At 33.6% G+C, this 25,099-nt stretch overlaps 1 protein-coding gene across 8 annotated transcripts in view; it reads left to right on the forward strand.

Annotated features, from left to right (window-relative positions):
- NBEA (neurobeachin) overlaps positions 1-25,099 on the forward strand; it is a 687,041-nt gene that overhangs the window by 321,145 nt on the left and 340,797 nt on the right. For all 8 annotated transcript variants that reach the window (XM_045977917.1, XM_045977919.1, XM_045977920.1 and 5 more), the window contains one exon: positions 18,479-18,540. In XM_045977917.1, the coding sequence (XP_045833873.1) occupies positions 18,479-18,540 (62 nt within the window). The remainder of the gene's footprint in view (positions 1-18,478; positions 18,541-25,099) is intronic.

The following is a 25,099-nucleotide window of genomic DNA, read 5'->3' on the forward strand; positions in this document are numbered from 1 at the left end:
AACAGTTTTTAGAACTTTGACAGTAGGTCAATGTGAACTGAAATCCCTGAAAAAAAGGAAATAATTAAGTTGGGTTCAGGGATTTCCATTAACATTTTGCCTGGAGGCACATTCTGCAATATTGTGAAAGAAGGGAAATCTGAAGTAAAATAAAGTGGTCTTGGTGAACTGAAGAGATAGGAACCAGAGGTCAAGAAGTTGTGGAGCACACTTTCATAGAGTAGGTAGCTACACAGTAAAATAGCTCCAGAAATCTTTGAATGGGCCCCTTGGATCTTTAATGAATACCAAATGACACATGTGTAGGGAGAATGAAGATTGGCAAATTATGACCAAGCGGGTGTGAAGTATTTTCTTTACTTCACAGGAGAGAGAGCATTATTCTAGCTCTGCCCAGTCAGAGTGGTTGGTCCTCACGTTATTGGAAGTAGTGTGTAGAGTTCTCAGAAGATTAACACATTAGTAGTAGAGTTAAATTATTTTTAGAGTACAGGATACTCTAGTGTAGATCCACCCTTTAACACACACATTTAACACACTTAAAAATAAGCCTCACAAGAATCAACTTGATCCACCAATAATTTAACTGTCAGAGCAAAGCCTATCGCACTTTAAAGGAACAAAGCAAGATGCTAACATTGAACAATGCAATAATCACAATTCCCAGTATCCATATAAAATTACTAGACCTAAGATGAAGCAGTGAAGTGTAGCACAAAACCAGAAGGAAATGAGTTGATAAAACTGACAGAGATGGTGAGTTTAAAAGATAAGGATTATCAGATGTCATAAAAATGTTTTGGTATTAAAGGAAAATAACACAATGTGGAGAGAAATGAACAATATAAAAAAGAAAAATGAAAAAAATTAATTTGATGGATTTTACAGTTTATTATATACTGATTACAACAGTAACAGTGAACTATGAGATACAGAATGATATCTTTCCAAACTGAAACAGAAAAAAACAAAACAAAAAAACCTAAATATATAAAAGGGGAACAGAACCACAAAAACCTATGGATAAATCAAGCAGTTAAGTATGTATGTGTGTAGATATGTATATATGTGTATGTGTATATATATGACATTGTTGTGTGTAAGAAAAGCTCATCTCAAAGGGGTGTATATTTTGTGTTTCCATTGTCTTTTTGGACATTCTCAGAAAGACAAAACTAGTGATGGGAAACAGACCAGCAGTAGCCAGGGATTATGGGTAGGGGGAGAAGGCCACTGCAAAGGAATAGTACAAGGAATTTCTTGGGATGATGGAACAATTTTGTATTCTGATTATAGTGGCCATACATGAGTTAATATATGTGTTAAATCTCATAGAAATTTACATATAAAGTGAAAAAAGCGAATTTTAGTGCATCATAATTTAAATTTTAAATTTTTTTATTTTGAACAAAATTTTTAAGGTTTTATTTATTGGGCAACCTGTTGGGACCCCTCGCTCTTGAGAGCTTTTCCTATGTCTTCATTTAATAAAATTCTATTGCTTTACTAAAAAAAATATATATTTTATTTATTTGAGAGAGAGAAGGCAAAGAGAGCATGAATGGTGGGGAGGGGCAGATGAGAGAGAGAAGCAGACTCCTTGCTGGGCAAGGAGCCCAAAGCAGAACTTGATACCGGGACCCTAGGATCATGACCTGAGCCAAAGGCAGATACTTAACCAACTGAACCACTCAGATGCCCCTTTAATTAAAAATTTAAAGAGCTGTCAGAGGAGAAACACATTACTTACAAAAATAAAAATTATTACCAACATTTAGTCAGAAATTATGCAGACCAGAAGATAATGGAACTTCATTAAAGTGCTGATAGAAAAGATTTCCAACCTAGAATTCTTTAATGAATATCTTCAAAAATGAAGGGGACTTTCAGACTTCAAAAGATAAAATTCATTGCCAGCACATCTGTGCTATAAGAATTGTCAAAAGATATTTTTCAAGTAGAGTTAAGGATACCAGATGGAAACTTAGACACACACAAAGGAGAGTACAAAAAATACACAGATAATTTTTTTTCTCATTTTTAACTGGTGCAGAAAAAGCATTCATTAAAATTCAGCACCTATTCATGATAAAATATCTGAGAAAAATAGGTTCCAAAGGGGATAAACCTAACCTGAAATTGGTACCTATAAAAAAACCAACAACTGATGTCATATGTAATAGTGAAAAACCAAATGAGATTGAAAAGGGAAAGATTTTGCCTTTCTAATTCAATTTAACCACTTTAATTCAACATGTTACTGAAGTATCAAAATACTAGAGTAAAACAAGAAGTGAGAATAAGAGATACACAGACTGGAGGAAGTAAAACTTTTTAAATGCAGGTGAAATTATCATGTATGTAGAAAATCCTAAGGATCCCATACTTTACTGATTGACAATGTAAAATGGTACAAGTTTGAAAAACAATTTGGTAGTGTTTTATAGTTAAATATTCAATTAAAATTTGACCCAGCAATTCCACAATAATTATTATTCAAGAGAGATGCAAACATGTCCACATACTCATATAAAATTTTATAGCAACATTCATAATAAATACAAACTGGAAACAACTACTATAATCATCAAAAAGTAAAAAAAAAGTAATTTAACAAATGCTTGTATTATCCATATGATACAGAGTACTACTCAAGAATAAAAAAAAAAAAAACACCTCATAAGAAAAATCCATGAATTTCAGAAATACTGTGCAAGAGAGCAGCCTGGCTCAAACAAGTTCATATTGTATGTTTTCATTTTTATGACATACTGGAAAAGAACACATTGTTTTTATAGTGTAGAATGCAGGAAAGTGCCTGGGGTTAAAGATGGAGAGAGGATTGAGAATAGGCACAAGGAAATTTGTGGGGGTGGCAGGCGGGTTCCTTGTACTGTGATCACATGGATATATACATTTATCCTAATTCAAAGAAGTGTCCATTCAGAATGGTCACATTGTATTTTATGTAAACTACCCATTAATTTAATTTACCCATTTAATTCAGTAAAGTTGAATTAAAATCATAGAACAACTTGGTTATTGAATATGGGGGATGCAAATATATTCTTAATACTTGGAAATGGTAAATATTCTATAGAAGTCAAGAGAAAGTCTAAAAACATACTCCTTGGTTTCATAAGTCACCTTTGGTTACCCTGGAGATATTGCAGAAGAGTTGTAGGCACAGATACAGTATTGTAGAATGTGAAAGTGTTTGGAAAAGAAGCTGAACATAGACCAGGAAAAATTTAATGATGAGAGAGAAGAGGAAAAATTGATAGAGGTACATTTGGCTGCATGGAATTTTATTCATGGTGGGGAAATCTAGACCTGTTAGGAGACAGAAGGGAAAAAAATCCTGGAAATGTAAAAATGAAGGTGCTTGATAGGAATAAGAGAAATTAGTGCAGAAAGGACATCAAGATATAGCCATATCTGAGTGAGTTAGTTTCCCTTCTTAAAACCTTTCATAGCACAGTGTGTTTTTTCTCTAGAGCATGTATCAAAATTATAGTAAGCAACCTGTATGTGTATAATTACTTAGTAATGTTTCTATCACTTACCAGATCAGACTCCGCCAGGTCTTCAGGACCTGCCAGCATACCCTCAAAAACACTTGTGGCTGAATAGCAGATGGTAGAACAAATGAGATTGTTTTCTCTACTCAAGTAGATTTCAGTAATTGGTCTTAATAATTGGAGAGAAGCATATAATTTAGCTTAAACAAAAAGCAAAAGTTCCTGGATTACCTTATTGCAACATTATCTGGAGGACTTTATGAGTGATTGTGACCAATTTTTAATATTGCACAGGAAATAATATATTTCAATATAATGCTTAAAGTTTTATCTGTATTCTTTATCTTGATACTGCTTTATTTCCAACTATACTCTTAAAACAAAAGTAAAATAATGGTTCAAAATGCACAAAAACACGTCATGGATGACATGTTGGTCAGGTTTAAACCTGATGAAGAAACCAGGGACAGAAAAGTACCTATTTGTTCATGACTACTTTTGAAAACTAAGGAGAGGCAAAATATACCTTTGCCAAATATACCTATTCTGCAGAAACAAACAAAAAATTAGATCCTAGTCATCCTTGGAAGAATTTTGAACAAGGAGGGACAAAATCAAATATGACTAAGAAACAATCTATCAAATTTCTGAAGGCTAAAAGAACAATAAGATTTTACTGGAAAAGGTGCTGCTTAAATAAAGCTCTAATGTGAACAAGGAAATATTTAAAAAGCACAGTTGAAAGAGTTTCAATTCAGATATGGCTTCACTTTCTTTACCCAATGACTATTTAATCATTGTGAATTTAAAATGTACCTATGAATACAATGCAACGTAATTGATCACTTCAGTTGCAAACTAATCCTTGCTGAAACAATTACCAGCCTTCACTGGCCCATCATAAAACTGAAGTACTTAAGGGCTACGAGTTAAAGCCCTAGGAACTCACAGGAACAGATTCTGTAAATGATTTTAATCTTTATGCTATCACCAAATACTGCCTGTCAGTTTTCGTACTTTTCCTTCTTGTTTTCAAGTTATGGAATGAGATAGAAAACTAATGCCTAAATAACTGACCAAGAACCCACTTTCCCGCATCATTTCCTTTCCACTATCATGCACCTACTTCCCCTTGTTCCCAGGTTAGCCCAGGAAAACATGAAGGACTTAGAACCATGGGTAGTCAAGCCTCAAAGAACTGTTTGTATCCTTTATTGTGGGAGTCAAAGCCTTTTTTCAATAAGGGGACAAAAATAAATAATTTGTGGACATACAGTCTGTCACAGGTTCCCAATTTTGCCATTGTAGTGAGGAAGTTGCCACACAATACGTAAAGGGATGAACTTGGCTATAAGTTAAAATTTTATTTATGAACAGTGAAATGTGAATATTATATAAATTTAAGTGTCATGAAGTATTTTTATTCTCTTTTTTATTCTCCAAACATTTCAAAATGTAAAAATCATTCTTAGCTTGTGGCCCATATAAAAACAGGAGGTAGTTCACCTTTAGTGATGTTCGGACTGCAGACTGTGACCCATTAATGGTACAGTGTAATCAGGAAAAGACACCCTGATGGTATTTTTTAATGGCATATCATTACATAGTATAGCATAGATGAGAATATAACACACAGTGAGAGGAAGTGTTTCATGAAACATTTCTTTCAGTTATATGTACTGAATCATGAAGTAAAATGTATTCCTTTGGTTGTAATTTTTCAAAGCTTCAAAATAATTAATTTACTGTTCACCAGCAAAGAGGTTTTGTGTCAAGGAACGTAAGTGTCTTAGCTGAGATTTACGTAGCAGTTTAGATTGTCGGCTAAAACTAGATCTTCACATTTTCAGTCCAGAGCTGCTTTGGCTTAAAAACTAGATTCAGATGAAAGGATTCTGTAATGCTAATAAAATTGGGTAAACCCAAGTGTGAAAATATTTAGAAGTGTAAGGACCTAACAGGTTTGTTACTTAACATTCAGATAATAATTTGTGTCCTCCTGCATGGTGTTTGAAACACCAGTACAATCAAAGAGAATACATACAGGCACACTTTTTCCTGGTCCATGATCTCTGCTGTCCACATTTGTTGTTCCTTGTCTCTATTTTCTGATAGTGAGGTCAGGTGCAGGGCATGTCACCCTTGACCATCAGTCTCCAGTCTGTCCTTCTCAGATATCAAAACACAATTTCCCACATTACAGATGCCCCTTAATTAGCTAGAGTAGCTGCACTTCAGGTGGACACTGGATCCCAAGAAAAATAAGGTCTTTCTTTCTTTTTTTAAAAGATTTTATTCATTTGACACAGAGAGAAAAAGACCACAGAAAGGCAGAGAAAGACCACCCCAGAAAGGCAGGCAGAGAGAGGGGGGAAGCTGGCTCCCTGCTGAGCAGGGAGCCCAATGCTGGCTTCAATCCAAGGACCCTGAGACCATGACATGAGCCAAAGGCAGAGACCCAACCCACTGAGCCACCCAGGCACCCCCAAAATAAGGTCTTTCTACAGTAACTTTCCCCAGGAACCTCCTCATTGACCAAGGGACCATCTTTGTTTTCCTGTAACTGTTTCCTAGACCTCACCTCATATCAATCTAATATGCTTCTAACTAAATGGACCACATTTCACTATGTTTCTCAGAAATTGTAGCATTTCAGAATTTACTGTTTCAAGCCCATTATTGCAAAAGACAGCAAGATATTGACTTCTTTAATGTTTCTAGTATACAGTAATGCAAACCAAGATTATGTAAGTTTTGCTATACATGGTTAGATTTTGATCAATTTTATGTTTTTGTTTTATTTTGTTTTGTTTTTTGGTTTCAGATATTTCTAAGCCAGTAAGTGTGTAGAGCTGTTGCCTCTGTGAACGTTTTCTAGAAAACTAAGCTTTTCCCCTTGTGTCTCCTTCAAAGCTATTTTCCTGTTTAGCTTCTTTGATTTCATTGCTTTTTTGGTATATACACTGCCCCTCCATAAAATATCAGCACTTTTAATCTATTTTTACTTGGTATCCAGCTAACAGAATTTACTAGATTGGATATAAAATAGAGTCTAATGTGTGTAATGGAATCCATGAAAGCTACAGTTTAGACTCGTAACCAGGTTTAGCTGCTAGAGGATGGTTGTCTCCGTTTTCTCCTGCTTATGGAAGGAGATGCATAATTTACATGCTATTATCCATTCCTAAAATGTGGTTCTGCCCATACTCAATAGGGTTATTCTCCTTACATTAAACCCAACCAAAGATAGTTTTCTGTAAGGATATTATTTTAACTTTGAAACTAATTACTTAAAAAAATCTATACAGGGGCACCTGGGAGGCTCAGTGGGTTAAGGCCTCTGCCTTCGGCTCTGGTCATGATCCCAGGGTCCTGGGATCAAGCCCTACATCAGGGTCTCTGCTCAGCAGAGAGCCTGCTTCCTCCTCTCTCTCTGCCTGCCTCTCTGCCTACTTGTGATCTCTATCTGTCAAATAAGTAAATAAAATCTTTTTTAAAAAAAGTCTATAGAGGTCATCTCAGCAGCTGTAACATTTAAACTAGAGAATATTCTTGAATTAAACATGTTTTATATTTACATGTTTATTTTGATAGAGAAGGACACATTAGGTCTAGATACACTGACAGGACTAGAGGAATATGTTCATGTGAATCAGATTCTGATTTACAAATTGAATAATACTTTTTGTGATTGCTGATCTTGGAATGATCTCTGAATCTTTTTTTTTTACGAAATTGATAACTGCACATTATTTCAAGCTAAATATTTCCTGTTATTTCTCAATTCCACTATTTTTTTGTAATTACTGTAGGAATTACTTTAATGACATTATTTCTCTTGCCTTCTATGTCAACATCTTATAATGATTCTGAGATAACTCTTGGTCTCTTCACATTAAATTGATTTGTTTATCTGCTTGCAACATAGGCTTCTCAAACAAATGGCTGTTTCATATTTGTGTTTGGCATAGAGTAAACATGCAGTATCGAATCAATGATTGTCATTAATTCTTGGAAATTACTAGCTCTTCACTTTTTGACAGATTTTTTTGTGGTTATTTATTTGATTCCATTTTGTTGATTTCCCCATCTGTACTGTTTCAAAAGATAATTGCTATTTCTAATCTATTATTTCAGGAAGGCTTAGAGAAATAACAGCACCATTTACTTTTAGTTTATGAGTAGGTCTACTATTTTATACTTCAAGTGTTATTTTTTAAGTACAAAGCAATGCCTATGCTGATTTCTTTACTGCCATCATTATTGGATTGTATTCTGTGACTATATAATTTGACTCCAAGATATCATCCTGAATTATGGATAGGTATGAGTTTGATGTAGGATTTTCTGATATAGACAAAATAATCTTGTCAATTCAGTAATCTGTACTTCTTTGTATAACCAATGGCATATATTCCCAATAAATATTGCTTAAATGGAATCATATGCTTATGAATAATTTCTGTAACTTTTGAGAATAGCTTCATTGTTGTAAAATTTAAGGAACTTCCAAGTTCCTCCAAGTTTCAAGAACTTCCCATTTTTTACTAAGAATGAACAAAACTGGACTGGTTACTCAGTGCCTCAATATTTTGCCCTAAATGCAGAATTTAGTAAAGAAAATCAGCTTTGGTCACATTGGAGAATTTATTGCTTTGGACACAGATAAGGAACTTTGTGAATTTTATTATCCCAGAGTACTGCAACAGTTGAAACCTATATTTATTGGATAAAGTTTATGCACTTTTGAATATAAGTGAGGTTCATGTGACTGATCTCTCCTTGAGTCTATCTTAACTTTTTTTTCCCACTGAATGCCATAATCATAATAATTATTAAATGATTTCCTTTTACCAATTGCTTGTCTTAGTTTTTATTTTAAACTCATGAATGCATTATTAAAAGAAATTCATAGAATTTCCATTTTGCATCATATTTAAGTATTTGGAAGAAAAAGAGCCAGTGTTTATCTGAACCCCAAAATAAAGAATTTAAAGGCGTATGTTACCACAAAAACTATTTTAAATTTAAATTTGTGAACTTTAAATTATTGAACATATTTGCTTGAGAATATAAATCAATGAAAGTCAAAATTTGGGTAGTTTGAAACTATAATGATACAGATTATACATTTATACACACTGTTTAAAAGGAGAATCTCATATTTTACAGAATATAAATTGTTTTTTTAATATGAAGGCATCAGTTTAGCCATTTTATTTAACTGTAATCATTCATGTGATTTAATTGTAACCATTCATGAGATTTAATTGTATGACTAACTTGAAATATTTTCTACTCTTTTGAGAATTAGTATTTCTTGACATGAAATATGGGGTTAAAACACATGTATCATTCTTAATGATTATTTGGGACTAGAGTCTTTTCATGGGTAATGTCAAAATTTGGACAAGACATAGTTTAGTAGTTTTAGAATTTAATTGAAGCTTTTTGGAATATGAAGGTGTGCAGGGAAAGGAGAAGAAAATTGGTGCAAAGAAGTGAGATAGGATAACAATTGGTTCTATAATTATATTTAACTGAAAGAGAATTGAGGGATCCAGATGATTTGTGATAGTGAAAATGTCTCTTATTTCCCTTATTTCATCCTTTCTCATTGCTGTTGTGATGAAATCAGGAAGTCAAGAAAAGGGCAAGACACTCAGGTCAGTCACTTCTGTAGTGGAAACTTGAGTCTAATACTATGAATCAAAATGCTAATGAAAACTTCACAAGTAATTATTTTAAGTTATTTTGAGGCATAGTGCTTTATTGTAATTTTTTTCAGTATAATACTCTCTAGAATCCTTCATAAATGTATTATCTTTGTAACTAGGCTGTTAGCTCCTTGTGGTCAAAGACTGTGTCATCTCTGTGCATACAGCAGTGGCTTACTTATAGTTCCATAAATAAATTATTTAAATGAAAATGTCTTAAGAGATAGCCAACTCAAATCTTAATTAATCCCAAATGATTTGGAAATTGCAGTTTGTTTTTTAGTAGGTGTAAATGAAAAATGATACTTAAATGGAGCATGCAAACAGAAGTTTAAAGTCATATGGAAATGAAAAAAGGATGACATTGGACATTAGGAATTTTCCAGAATATTTCCCCTGATAATGACATTTTGATGGTCTAGGACATACTTTCTGAAGCATAAGTAACAAAAAAGTAAATTTCTGGCAGTGTTTTATATTTAATAGGTGTTAACAGTGCCTTTAGAATATTCTCTTCAGGGGTGCCTGGGTGGCTCAGTGGATTAAAGCCTCTGCCTTCGGCTCAGGTCATGATCCCAGGGTCCTGGGATCGAGCCCCACATCGGGCTCTCGGCTCCGCAGGGAGCCTTCTTCCTCCTCTCTCTCTGCCTGCCTCTCTGCCTAGTTGTGATTTCTCTCTGTCAAGTAAATAAAATATTAAAAAAAAAATTCTCTTCATCTCAGCTCATGTTATAATCACTAATAAATATCCATGTATTAACCATCACTGTATCTTCATCTTTCTATTATAATCTATCATTGTGTAGAAGAATTATCTATGAGTTTTAGGAACTTCAGCCCCATCATTATGCAAACATTCTTAGCAGAAGCAAAACTGTAAAAAAAGGGGAAAAAAATCTGTAGTCTGTTAAATTACTAGGCTGTATCAACACAATAACAACAACAAAAATTAGAATTGATTTAAATAAATTTGTCAAAATGATTATTTGGATATTGTGTACCTACAGTTACAATTAATTTTATATCTGATCAATCTACACACTCTAAATTTACAGTTTAAAAGCACTTAGAAACAATCATTCCCATGTGGAAATAGATTTTTAGTTCTGGATATATGGAATTTCCTTGGGGAAAGGTACAATATCAAATTGCTGTGAAATTATAATTAATATTAATAGTAATTTGTGAATCTTTCAAAATATTTCATGTGAGAGTACTACTGATTTCTCACTTTTAAAAAGTTGTCACATTTTTAAAATTTTAATAAATGCCTATGATGCTTTATTCGAAAGTTAGAGCCATATGTGTCTTGTAATATAGAGATGCTGGGACTCAAGAAAGGTAATAAGTACCTATATGTGTTATTTCATAGCATCTTCAGAGGATTATGTAGTAGTTTGTTAATCAAACACATTAATATGTCTTCAGTAATACATAGAGACTTTCACACTAAGTAGAATAAAGATTATAAAGAGCTTCATATTAGGTGAAATGTTGCTTGATAATTGAGTTTGTGACAGTCTTTTGAGAAAGCTTTTTTTTTTCCCTAGAGCTTTTTGGATTTGAAATTATAAAGCATCATAGATATATATTTGAAATAATATCCCCTGCAGTTTTAAAACTTTGTAGGTGCATATGTGAGGATGTGTGCATGTGTATATATTGTCTCTCTTCTCACACAGAGATGTGCACACATGCACACGTACCCACACACCTTGCAGCAAGTAAATAGTTTTTGTGGAAGACAGTCAAGTTCATTGGTTTTATGTGTTGTGTGGCTGCTTTTGCACCTACAATGGCAGAGTTGAGTAGTTGTGACAGAAAATAATTGGCCACCAAAACCAAAATATTTTATCTGTGCCTTTACGGAAAAAGTTTGCTGACCCCTGATATGTGTGATATGTCCCGGGACTTCAGTTTTGTTCCTATTCCAAAGACATTAAGCCTGCCAGAAGTTGGTGATAACTGAGTTCTTAACAAATGAGTAAATTAGTGAATGAATGAACTCTCACTGACTTTACAGTATTTTGAGGGTTTTTTCCCACTTAAACTTTATAATCTAAATATAAAAACCAGCTGTAATGATTTAATTACCCTTAAGCTTTTTCTTAGAAAATGAACTTAATGTTATTTTAGTTTCTGTAAGGTAATATAATTGTTTCTGTTTGTAATGCAGCTTTAAATTAAAATCTCTGTAGGCAAATCTTGAAATATTATATTACTAATATTACCATGCACATATTAATATTAGTTGTAACAATAATAATTAATATTCAGGCCATTAATTATTATTTCAAAGGATGCTTAATAGTGATTTTGTTGTTTTAAATGAGAAAGCCACACAAAATACTTGGTTTGGTAATTCTTAACGTTTTGACCTTAATAAGTTCAGATGACCTGAACAATAAAACCAAAAGTACTCTTTTACATACAGGAGCATACAGAGTGATGACATAAGGAAACGAATTGCATATTGCAGATAAAAAGGTAAAAGGCTGGTAAAAAAAACAAAGGAAATTGTTATTATACTAATAGAGATAGATAAGTATTGCAAAAATCATAAAAGATAGGCTATTTTATGGTTATGCACTGCATTTTAGAATGCTTTGTAACACAGTGCAAAAACCATATAGAACAGAGAACTTCAAAGAAATTACCAGCTAGCCATACACCACTGACACTAAAGCAATGAAACCTAGTGAGCTTGTACAGTTCCTTTCAAGGACAATGGTTCTAATTCAACATTTATTACTAAGATGAAACTATTTCAGTGCCACTTAATCTCTACTAATTTTGAAATTTAAGAAAGTTAAAATCATTAGAAAGTTATTTAAAAAGTAAGTAGTCCTATTGGGAGATGGAGAGGAGAAGGAAGTTGAGGGAAATTGGAAGGGGAGGCGAAACATAAGAGACTATGGACTCTGAAAAACAACCTGAGGGTTTTGAAGGGGCGGGGGTGGGAGGTTGGGGGAACCAGGTGGTGGGTAATAGGGAGGGCACGTATTGCATGGAGCACTGGGTGTGGTGCAAAAACAATGAATACTGTTACGCTGAAAAAAAAAATTAATTAATTTATGAAGAAGTAAGTAGTCCTGGGAAAACTTGGTTTTTAAAATTCAAATTACCGGAACAGTCATGTCTATTTAACTGAAAACTAATTTGTATGTTGTATTCTGAGGAAAAATGGAAAATCTAGGTCTTAAAACTATTTGTAGGATTATTACTGGTAGTCTACTAATGGGACTCTTATAAAAACTACACAATTGTATTTTCTTCGACAGCATTCTATCTGTCTGATAGCATGGTTTATATTTATATCTGGTTTGTCAGAGTTACAGCATCTAAAAAACAACACTTCTAAAGCTCAACATTAATTTTTGTGCCTGTATTCCTAATTTCATCTAGAATGCAAGTCAGCACTCTCTTTCCACATACCTTCTTCTTCATTTGTTTTATCTAGCTCAGGTAAAGGTGTCATCATTCACACTTGCATTGCTCCTTTACCCTAGAATTTAACCTCATATTCCATTGTCTGATATACTGTATTGTCTCATTCCAAAATGGCTTTCAAATCTTCCTCTGTTTGTGTTGCCACTGCCTTCAGCTCAGGCTTTCATTATCTTGACTAGACTTTACAGTTGTGGATTGCTTCCTATATACTGACAGAAAGGGATCTTTCCAAATAGATGGGATTATGTCTCACTTGTTTAGAGTCCTTCATTGGCTCCCTGTTGCCAATAGGAAGCCACACTGTATATGGCCCTGCCTCCTGTCTCCCTCTCTGTCTTCATTTCCACTCCTTGCCTTTTGTCCTCTCAACAACCCAACATAACAATTCCAACCCCGTTTTACTAGCTATTTCATGTTTCTTTATACCTCTCATGTTTCTCTTACCTTGGATGACTTTCCATTCTATCTTTTTTTGCCCAGATATCCAACTGATATATCACATACCCTATAAATTCTGCTCAGCAGAGTCGCTCACTACCTTTCTGTGCTTCTAACACTTTATGATCTCTGTGTATCTCCTAGGATTCTATGTCATGACTATTTGTTTACAAAATCTGTGCCACTTTCCTCACTTCTTTTTATACTTGGTACCTGACATGGTATTTAGCACATGAGACATTACACTCAGTAAATGCCTTTTGAAGGAAATGGGTCTTATTCCCCCTGAAAATACGCTTTTTTTTTCCTCAAAATCCAATTTTTTTTTCTCTATCATCAACTACACGGTTCCTCAGTGAATGATAGTCTCTAGATTTATTCATTTAATTGACATTTAAGGAGAGTGTACTCAGAGCCCTGCCCTAGTCATAGATGTCTGGGGGTCTCCTTTTTTGAAAGAGGGCCCTTGCTGAAAGAAAATTCTGACACTGCTTAAAAGATGAGTCCCACCTATGGGTGTGATTATTGTTCTTTTTAAATTTTATTTATTTATTTATTTATTTATTATTTATCTGAGAGAGAGAGAGAGAGTATGTGTGTGTGTGTGTGTGTGTGAGAGAAGGGCAGAAGGAGAGAAAAAAAGTCCTCAAACAGACTCCCTGCTGAGGGTGGAGTTGGAAGCTGTGCTGGATCCAAGGGCCCTGGGATCATGACCTGACCAAAACCAAGAGGTTTTCCCTTAACCAACTAGCCACCTTAACCAACTCAGGCACCCTTATTTATGTGATTTCTTGCTTAGAGTGTGATTTCTTGCTTATCACTGTAAGACTTCATGCCCTTTATTTCCCACTGTGAGGAACATCCTGCTAAAGATGGAATTTCCCTACACTCTTTTAAAGCTGAAGGGCTCTTTTAACTTGATCTAATTCTATAGACACATAAAGTCAGATTCACAGATGGACTCAGAAGAATCTGAAAGCTTTGTAGTAAAACAGCATCACTGTATCTTTCAGTCTTCCTTGTATTAAGAAAGATAGCTTTGTCCCAAAGTCAAACTTAAAACTTCATACTCATCCTACATTTTAGTGGGGCTTGTTGGGGTTTTATTTTGTTGTTTATGGTGAAGACACACAGTTCTGAAAATAAAACTGACTTCTTACCCCTAGTAGGGGGGATTCCAAAAGAACTGCCAGTGTTTTGGATGACGGTTTAGTTTATTCAGTTCTATTCATTCTTTGCTTCTTGCATCTGGACCACCTCAAATCTGTCCATCTGATTAATCTTCTCACGTGCTTGTATGTTAACCACTCAGCTGACCTTATCTTTCAACAGTGTAGTTCATAATATATTCAAAAACTCTTACTAGATAGTTTCTTCACTGTCAAATACCTCCTTTACATACAAACCTCCTTTGCTCACGTATGTATTGCCTTTGCTCCAGGTCTTAATTTTAACCAGTAACTTGTGTGGTATAAAGTATTGGATTAGTATTCCTAGTCAGAATATTTATTCTGGTGAATGTATATTTGTTGGTAAAAATACTCTATCAACTGGCCGATACGTCTAAGTAGATTTTTGATGATGGGGCAAACATATACAGCTCCTTTGGGGACTTCTCAGTTAACAGGGTGGGATAAATGATTGTGAAATAGGAATACTTAAGCTTAGTATCATTTTCTCCATTATATAACTTGCACTAAACTCTTCCCTTTTCAAAAACATAATTTTACTGCTTTTGATCTTTATTTATCTTTGAATTTTATGATAGCCCTCAGTCCCACTTTTATACACTGCCTAGATTCCACTCATCCATCCCCCAAACAATAAAGGTCTTTCACATTTTTTTCCCCTTCTCCCTCTTTGCTTTTGCTAAAGATAGTGCTTTTTGTGCTCATGTCTGACCAACATATGCTACCTTCTCCAAGAAAACTGTCAAAGTCATCCCAGTTGGAATGAACCATTATGACCTTTTTCATAGAGACATATTGCCATCCTATTCATGTTTAATTATTTATATAGCTCTGCAGCAAACATCAAATGGACATTCAAGTTAGGTTCCTTGTATTTGGGTTCCAGTTCTACTACTTAACTGAATGATACCTCTTGGGCTAGTCACTGACTCTTCATTTTTTATCTATCATATGAGGTAATAATAACTAAATCAAAGGGTTATTAAGAGAATGAAATGAGATAGCATATGTAAAAATGCTTTGTAAATGATAAAAGCTCCAGGTAAATGTTAGATAATCTTAGATTTGATTTAAAACATGGAACACGGGGCACCTGGGTGGCTCAGTGGGTTAAAACCTCTGCCTTCAGCTCGGGTCATGATCCTGGGGTCCTGGGATCGAGCCCCGCATAGGGCTCTCTGCTCGGCGGGCAGCCTGCTTCCTCCTCTCTCTCTGCCTGCCTGTGATCTCTGTCTGTCAAATAAATAAAAATAAAATCTTAAAAAATATAAAATAAAACAAAACATGGAACAGATGGGAAGGAGTAGATAATGTCTTATCCATTACTGTGAACTCCTCAGTGCTAACACTATACTTTGCTCATGTGAGTAGCTGCCAAATGAGTTGATTTGATTATGAATTTCTTGCTAGATACAAGAAGGATAAAATCAACCTGTTTGAAATATACACTTATAAAATATTTGCCTTATGCTTATATAGCTTAGGTATTTATATCATCACTAGATAAATGTGGCTTTCTTGAGCTTATGATTTAAGTTAATACAATACCATGTTTATTCCTACATTTTAAACTTTCAAATGTGGATTCTTCTTTATTTAGAAAGTGTGCAAGGTTAGAATATCACCAGACATTGCTTGTATTTTTAGTATCACTAATAAAAAGCATTGGAGTTTGGGTATTTGTTTTAGTAATACTTTTGTTAACACCTAGAAATACTTCCAACCAAAGTGATTGTGTAATACTTGAAGGTTGATAAGTCTTCCAGAATTGCCTCTGCTTATGTTCGCATTGTCGATGGTAGATTATTTTTTTCCTTTTAAGGAGAATCCATTAGTTCATTGTGTTCAAAACTAATTAGACAAAACACACCAGTAAAGGTGCGTGGATCTATGGACTTAAAATCACAAAGGCCATACTGTTTGCAAATTGCAGTTTTGCTATCCTGTCAATTTGTTGTCATGTCCTTTGAACAAAGCATTGATAGAACATTTGTTTATATTTTCTGTATGATAGAATTTGTAAAGATTATGAACATTCCTGTTACATAGGAGTTTTTTAGAAGTTCATTTTAAAAATCAGGCTGTGAGAAATTAACACAATTGCATGTTTTTTCCTAATTTTTACTTTTAAGTTGTTATGTATTTAAAAAATTCTAATACACAGAATAAATATATGGTGAATAATTCTTTATATAGTCATCCCTTATATAGCCTGTAGTCTAAAATCTAAATTTATGGAGTGCATATCAGAATTATGATTCTTTTGCTATGCATAGTCCTTTGGCCTTTTCCTTAGTTTTTCTTTGTCAGAATTTCAAATAGTTGAGTAGCCAACAGGTGATAAATGTCCCATTAATCTTTTTGACTCTCTAGCTCCTGAGCATGAGAATTGCTGATCAATTACAGCAATTGTCTCTTAAATGAGCTTTTCACATCTCCCTCTTATTTCATTAGTTAACTGTCTGCCCAAAGATCTGATAAGATGGAAAACTAGTCCCTTTTACAGCTTTTTCTGTCATGTGTACAATAAGGATAGGGTTGTTAGCACAGTGGGCACAAAAGGGTATTTATCCACAACCTACAGTAAATATACATGCTAGAGCCTAGAAGGCATTTGAGACTATTTACTGAAATCACCTTAAGAAGAAAAGAAGAGAAAAACTGGTTTCACTTAAGCTTTCCATTTAGCAACAACTAATGTAAGACCATGGCATTTCCTGCTATCCCATGCTTTTACTGATCACTTCTGTCCTCCTTAAAAAGAAAAAACATTATTTTTTTTAAAAAAGTGAAAAATTTTAAAATCTTTTTTATGTTACTAAGCGTCATGATTATATACTCTCAACCTGGAATTGTTCTTAATCCTTAGTTACGTCTTCCTCCATTGTTGGCACTTTTTTTTTTTTTCATTTTTTTAATTTATTTTTTTTTCAGCATAACAGTATTCATTGTTTTTGCACAACACCCAATGCTCCATGCAATATGTGCCCTCCCTATTACCCACCAACTCATTCCCCCAACCTCCCACCCCCGCCCCTTCAAAACCCTCAGGTTGTTTTTCAGAGTCCATAGTCTCTTATGGTTCGCCTCCCCTTTCAATTTTTTTTTTATAAACATATAATGTATTTTTATCCCCAGGGGTACAGGTCTGTGAATCGCCAGGTTTACACACTTCACAGCACTCACGATAGCACATACCCTCCCCAATGTCCATAACCCCCTCCCTCTCTCCTGACCCCACCTCCCCCCAGCAACCCCCAGTTTGTTTTGTGAGATTAGGAGTCATTTATGGTTTGTCTCCCTCCCAATCCCATCTTGTTTCATTTATTCTTCTCCTATCCCCCTAACCCCCATTGTTGGCACTTTTTAAAAAACCTACCAGTCATGATTGGCATTCTTACTACATGTTATTCAGCAGTCATCCTTTCAATTGGGAAATGTCTCGATGAATAATTAATGTTTAAACTGTTTATAGGAAGAATATTTTCTTATCTGTAGTATGGGTATAATAATAGTATGTAACAGAATAGAAATAAGGTTTAAATGACACTATGAATATAAGGCATTTAACACAGTGCCTCGCACACAGTAAGTGATCAATGAGTAGTAGCCATTAGTTGTACAAATTACAACATTTCAAGATTCTATGAACATTGCTTAACATATTAATTGTGTGTGAAATTCATTTTTTAACATTTTAAAAACATTTAACAACTGATAACCTATGGGCAGTTATTTATTTGTAAATTATTTTAATTTTGTCTTTTAGAAGAAAATTTAGGCAGATCTTCACTGGTTATTGCTTCTTATTCCAGGAGACAATCACATAACAAATGTCATTGGATTCAAAGTGGGCTCTAACAAGCGCACCAATTCCGATAACTACCTTCCATCTTGTTTAAATATTAAAAAATGCCTTGACCAATAAATAACCCAAGCATGAAGTCAGTTTTTAGTATTTTTTTTCTACATCTTCTTGAATATCTGAATGTTTTGAAATTAGTGCCATAAAAAATATGTGTTAGTGAATCTTTCCATTTGTTTTATTTTAGGAGTTCTAGTCTGTAGAACATTTTATAAGTTAAAATTACATAGTGAAACAACTTGGAGTGATGATTTCTACCACTGTAATTTCATTTTCTTCAACCTTTCTTTGTTACAGGCCTCGTTTGTATGAAGTCCAGCACGTCTGTGGTTGAGCTAGTCATGCTGCTGTGTTCTCAGGTAGGACATCTCTTCCACTGGATTACATTAAACTATGGGAGGTGGTTTTTTTTTAATGTCATTTAGTTAGTAAAATGTGTGCCTATATATGTGTGTGTTTACATATTTTTAAAACTTACATTTCTTATCCCGCAGACGAACAAAATAAGATATATTTTTAGATGATAGTACCTTGTAAATATTGATTCAGTGTCCCTCTCTGTTCTTCCGCTCTCTTTAGCTATCTTACTCTTTCCCACCTTCCTATCCTTCTATTGTCCTCTATCTGCAAATTATATATATATAATCTGTTACAGATCTTTTGATACCCTTCTTTACATTCCACCGTTTAAAAATGGTACTATAGAATTTATAATTCTGACATTTATTATTAAGTGTTTTCTTCTATTTGATTATAGGTAATGAAAACAGTCTTTATCATGCAATAGCCCTAGTATAAAATACAGCTCATTAGTGAGTGGTCTTTTATACAATACCTTGTTGCTTTCTTTTTTTGATGTAATGTGTACATTTCAGTGTACATTCTAAAAATATACTTATGCTATTTATCTTTAATAATCAGATTTAAAAATAGAATTTGTAGTTGTTTTTTTTTCTTCTTAGCAGTTATAAAAGCTATATATCCTAGTGGTCTTTTTTCTTACCAGCTCTGCCAAGTCTCCTAATGATCCTAATTTTCATATAAGTATTAAATATTTTGTAATGTGAAAAGAAAGACAGGTTATGTATGTTTGCAATAAGTAGTTATTACATTTATTCCTAGCTTCCTCAATAGCATAATACATCTAAACTCTTTCTAGTTACTGACCTTGAGGTCTGCCCAAAGCCACAGCTAACTCCCAAATAAACAATATGGCTTTAACTGATCTTTTAAAATATTAGCAAACACAAAGCAACCGAAACTTACCTATTGATTTCCAGTCTTCAGGTTTACTTTCTTCAAGAATATATTTATAGGGAAACCATTAGGTCCATTCCCTCCTTTTCAGCGAGGAAAAATATGAAGAATATTAATAAGGAAGAAGTTAAGGAAAACAGCATTCCTGGCAGGAGTTCATCTGCAGGGCATTTGAAAATTGTTTCCTAATGCCGGAGTCCTGAGTTCAAGAGACATTCTGAGAGATCTGTTCGGACCTTTTAAGTTATTGATGATGCACATTTATTTAAAAAAAAAAAAAAAAAGCTTTTGTGGGAAAAAAAAAAGGGTAGCTTAAAATTCCTTCTTCTTTAGCTCAGGGTTTTACTGCAGTTCAGAGAAATAAAGAAGAATGTAGCATTAGGGTCTAGTGTCTTTGATGGCCTCATCATCTAATCATAGGTTTAACATTACTCATTTGCTGGCTCCAGGAATTCCTGCCATTAAGGGCCCTAGAGATGAAACTTTGCCTCAGATATTGATTGAAAGGAAGAGTGAGAAATTTAAGCACTCTATGCAGTGCACTTTCTTTCAGTGTTTCAGCAAAGCAATATTATAAACATGTCTCTTGGTTTGATTTTTAAGTTGAATTTTTTAAATAATTCAGGGTGTATTTAAATATTTCAGGTGGTTAATGGATTAAATAGACCTCATTTAAGTGACTACAAAATATATGCTTGTAAAGGTTTCCAATTGTTTTGCTATTTTGTTAAACTGAAGTGTTGCTTTCCACAAAATATTTTTAAAGAAAAAATGCATAGTAATTTCCTTTAATACAGTTCAAGTGGGAGGACTTTATTATTCTCCTATGAAATTAGCTTATAACTGATCTTTGACAACTGTTAATTATTCCATGGATGTATTAAATCTTGGTTTTAAGGATCCACAAAAAAATATACATGTCTTTAAAATTTCTTAACATAATCTGTCATTTTTCTCTACTACTCAAATTCAAGATGATATATATTCTGTTTTCATCCATTAGCAGGACAACCGTAGCAGTAGCAGACTTCTGATAAAGAAAACTAAATACAGTTAATGATGCTAAGGCGCTTGCCTGGCCTGGCCCTCTCCAAAGCCTGATTCTCTTCTACAGGCCTTAATGTGTCTCTTGGACGATGGAGCTGATCCCTGGAGAGTTAGGAAAGTTTGTAGGGCTGTCTGTGCCAAGGCAGAAGGCAATCCTGAGCAGTCTTTAAAGCTACAGAGTTCTGAGTTGTCCTTTTGTTTTGCCTTACAGTCAGCTTTTTGTAAACATTTACAGCTCTGTGTTATGATTTATTGTAATTTTTTATTATATTATGTTATTACAATTCCAATGCAAATGTAATTTTCCAGTTTATTTATTTGCTTAAAATGTGCTTTTCTTTTTCCAAATTTAAATAAGCTATCGAAGGATAGAATTTTGCATGGAAACACTAGGTAGCTAAGGGTTGAACAGAAAAAAAATGCAACATTTTTCTTAATATTTGTTTTTCTTTCATTTGCTGCAACACATTAGATGCTTTTATTTTTATGCTTTTCATTTTGGAAATTTCATGTTGAACAATTGTTATTAAGGATATCAGTTTTTCTTGCCTTCTTATCTGAGCTCCTGAATAAACTTACTATTGCCACTGGTTTGTGTGCAAAATATGGTCTAAATTTACATGAGATCATATTACAAGTGTCTGAAGGTACTTGTCAAGGATAATTCAGTTCATATGGACAGCCTTTTAAACTCCAAGGGACATGCCATCCAGTCTACCCCCCAGTGGAATTTTAGGTCTCTGTAGAGAACATATTTTAAGTTTAAGAAGCTATTAGCATTATCATTATATTGCATTTATTGCTCCAGAAATACCCAAAATACTTTTTACTGTATTTTGGATACTTTTCTTTTCCATGCAGATCTTATGACAAAAGAGTAAATTTTAAGAATTAACTATTAATTTTTCTTCCCTTTCAATTTGTATTAAAGTTGTGCTTAGTATCCTTTTTTTAAAAAAATGGTTTCTTATCATTTGGAAGTAAAATGAACAGAAATAAATTAAAATAAGTAAAATAATCAATATATACTGTTTTAACAAAATCATTGCTTAATCAGTTAAGTGCAATTTTTCCTACATAGTTCTTCAGTATATCATGAGTCTGATACTGTGTTCTGTCAACCTTCTTTTTTTATGTTTTGCAATCAGATTTGGTTGAGGTGCTTTATGTTATTCTATATGTGTACCTTATTTTTCCATTACATTATTCTGAGTGTATTATGGTCTTTGATGAATAGCAGATTTAGTTTTCAAGTAAACTTTTTTAGGTACTATAATAGTTTCTAATTATTTCCAGATTTTTTTTTTTTTTTTTTTTTTTTTTTTAGGAAGTCTCCATCAGAGCTACTCCAGGAAAAATTGAGTGATGTTATCCCGTAGGATTTCTTTAAGTTTTCCTAAGTAAAGCTTAGCAGATGTCACTTGGATTTTTCTGTGCCTTATCTGTCAATAGAAAATGTTTTATAAATTGAGAAACTTTTATGTAAAAATGTCTCCCAGTATTCAGACTTTCTGACTTGAAGTACTGATTAAGCAAAATGCATGCTTAATAAATCATTTTTATTCTCATTAGAAACCCCAAAATGTATAAGTAACATAAAATAGAAGTCAGCCTTGCAAGTGTCTTCAGGATTTGTGTATGAAGTTACTAACATGAATTTTTTTGTGGTTTTATTTGCCTTTATTTTTTTCCAACTATTTCGTATACTTAAGTAAAAAGGACTTGAGTGACTGCACTGATGTAATCAAGGCTCTGACCCAGGACTTCTAAACACAGCACTTACAAAAGAGCCACAACTGAAGAACAGTCTTCCTTTTCCAAATGATTTAGCCTTTGAACTTTGAAATTTTTCATTTTTTCTCCAAATTGATACAGTTTTTTCAGATGGTACAAAGGAAAAAGACATACTTTCCTTCTAACTATAATAAACTGGAGAGGGTGGTTAAGAAAATATATAGATGAGATGAATATGGAGCCCTAGTGAAGCATATTTGTCCATGAGTATTGAAAAAAATTTGGGTGTGTATAATAAGATTATAAGTGTAAGAAAACTAGAGGTAGACTAGATTTTTTAAAAAACATCTTTGGAAATATGAAATCCTAGTTGTCTGATGAAATTATGTCACAATTACTTAGTTAGTGACTGCCTTTATATTAGCATTGTGATGGTTACTGAAGATTTATTGGTAATGTTCTTCCATTTCTAAAAGGAGTCTGGTGTTATCTGTGAAACTTCCCTGTTACGTAGCTGAATTTGAAATCAATGACAACAAAATATTGTGACATGATATTTTGAGTTGAATATAATCAAATACTACACATGGTTCAGAAAATTGGTCCCGTGAAGCAATAATAAGACTTTTGTGGGAAGCTTTATTGAGATAGAAGAAAGATGGACCCGTTGCAGCTAATGGACATTCTACACAGCATAAGCAAGGAAGGAGATTCAGGCCAGGGAAACTGACAAAAGTCTGGTGAGAAACAGACTTAGGACATGCTTAGAGTAGTGTCTAGACTCAAATAAAGCACATCATAAATTAAATAACCATATAATATATCTATTTGGGTTTAATTTGTGATGTAGGGAGTTAACTCATTTCCAGGCGCAGTATATGAAACAGTTTCCTCAAGGGTACTTTTTTTTTTTTAATATAAAATATTGTAGTGTGTTAATAGCATAGAATTGAGACTGAGAAATTGAGAAATTTCTAACTTGTGATTAGCATTGGGTAGTTCCTGGTTTGCTTTCACAAGTTTTGCCTCTCTTTTTAGAAGGGATAAGACCACGGTTTAATTCCTGAATATCTAATAAATCCCTGCCTTTTTCTCTGGACAATGCCTGACCTGAACTTTTATCTCTGGTATAATGTCATCTCACATTAGGCACAAATGCCTCACATTAGGCATTTAAAGTTTTTGGAATTGTTACGAATATATCGGTTGTAATATGTCTTAAATATAAACATAAGTATAACAGGAAATTGAAAATATATGATGTATAAAGATTACTGTTGACTTGGGTTATAATAAAATTATTAGAACATTAACATTATTAGAAAATATATAGTAAAAATATAGACATTTTGAAGGAAAAAGAAAGACCATGTAAGTATGAAAACCAGAAAATTTCCATGGTATATATCTTGGGGAGAATGCCTACTGTACAATTGCGACAGGAGAGCAGACTCAACTACCTGTTATTTACCCAACTATTTATGGCATCCCTCAATGAAAATTTAATCAAAATTTAAAGAACATACAAATCAAATTACTTTTGATTATTTTCCTGTATTTCATTATTGATTTCTTTTATTTCAACTCCTAGAGAAGTTAGGAGGTATAATAAATTTTGAGTTAATCACTTTTATATGATAAAATATTTATTTTCTAAGCTACCTGTACTATATGTGATACACAAACATGATATTTCATCCTTGTATATTAATTAATTCATATCCAACCCAAATTGTAAGTGGAAGAAAAATGATGATTGAACAGAAGTTCTGAGCTCATCTGTATGCATATAGTAAAATATGAGAAATAATAGTCCTTTTCTCATGTCTGAATTCTTACAATTTTACTAAAATCAAGACAAAAAGAAATCAGTAAGCCTTGGCCACCTGTAGAGTAATCCTTAAGAGCTATAATTTCTGTAGGAAAGGAGGGAGAAGGTAGCATATTCTGAGGTAAAGCCATTTCCTTGGGTCACTGATAGCCCACCTCTCCCATCCAAAACCCCTTCCCGTACTTTGCCACAATATCCACCCCTTTGCTTTCTTTCTGGTTATTTTGGCATGTTTGTTTTTCCCCATGTCTGTTTTTCTATGTTTACATAAATTCTTCAGGCATATTAATATTACCACAACTTTGAAAAGTAACAAAAACAATGTGTGTGCATTTCACAGCCCTACCATTATTATACATTCTCTTGCTTTTTGGTGGTGTTTTTTGTTTTGTTTTGTTTTATTTTGTTTTGTTACTTTCGTCCTATGTATATGTCAACATACTTTATTTTTATTTTTTTTATTTTTATTTTTTTTTTAAATATATTATTTATTTAACAGAGAGAGCACAAATAGGCAGAGAGGCAGGTAGAGAGAGAGGAAGGGAAAGCAGGCTCCCGCTGAGCAGAGAGCCCAACGTGGGGCTCGATCCCAGGACCCTGAGATCATGCCCTGAGCTGAAGGCAGAGGTTTAACCCACTGAGCCACCCAGGTGCCCCAACATACTTTATTTTTAAAGGCTATTATGTGATAAGTAATTTTTGGTGTCCTCTTTTTCTTCCACTGTTCAAATAAGTATAGACTCACAGTAAGTTGCAAAAATAGTACATAGAGGTTCATGTGCCCTTCCCACAGCATTATTTTACTATTTCACTATTACATGCATTCATTTGTGTGTATATAGATCAAAGCAAGTTCATTCCTTATATTGATGTAACTACTACCATTATCAAAATATAAAAATGCTATTATTACCTTGTATCTTCCATTTATTTCTAAACTCTTTTCTTTCATAAAGCTTTTCTCATTTGTCTTATGTCGTTCTAATCACTCCATCGTTCCCCTTAGCATTTGAAGTAAGTGTATTTAGATAGTAAATATAGGCACCTGT

Source organism: Meles meles, chromosome 14 (genome assembly GCF_922984935.1).
Source record: "Meles meles chromosome 14, mMelMel3.1 paternal haplotype, whole genome shotgun sequence".
In the NCBI taxonomy this organism is placed as follows: domain Eukaryota; kingdom Metazoa; phylum Chordata; class Mammalia; order Carnivora; family Mustelidae; genus Meles; species Meles meles.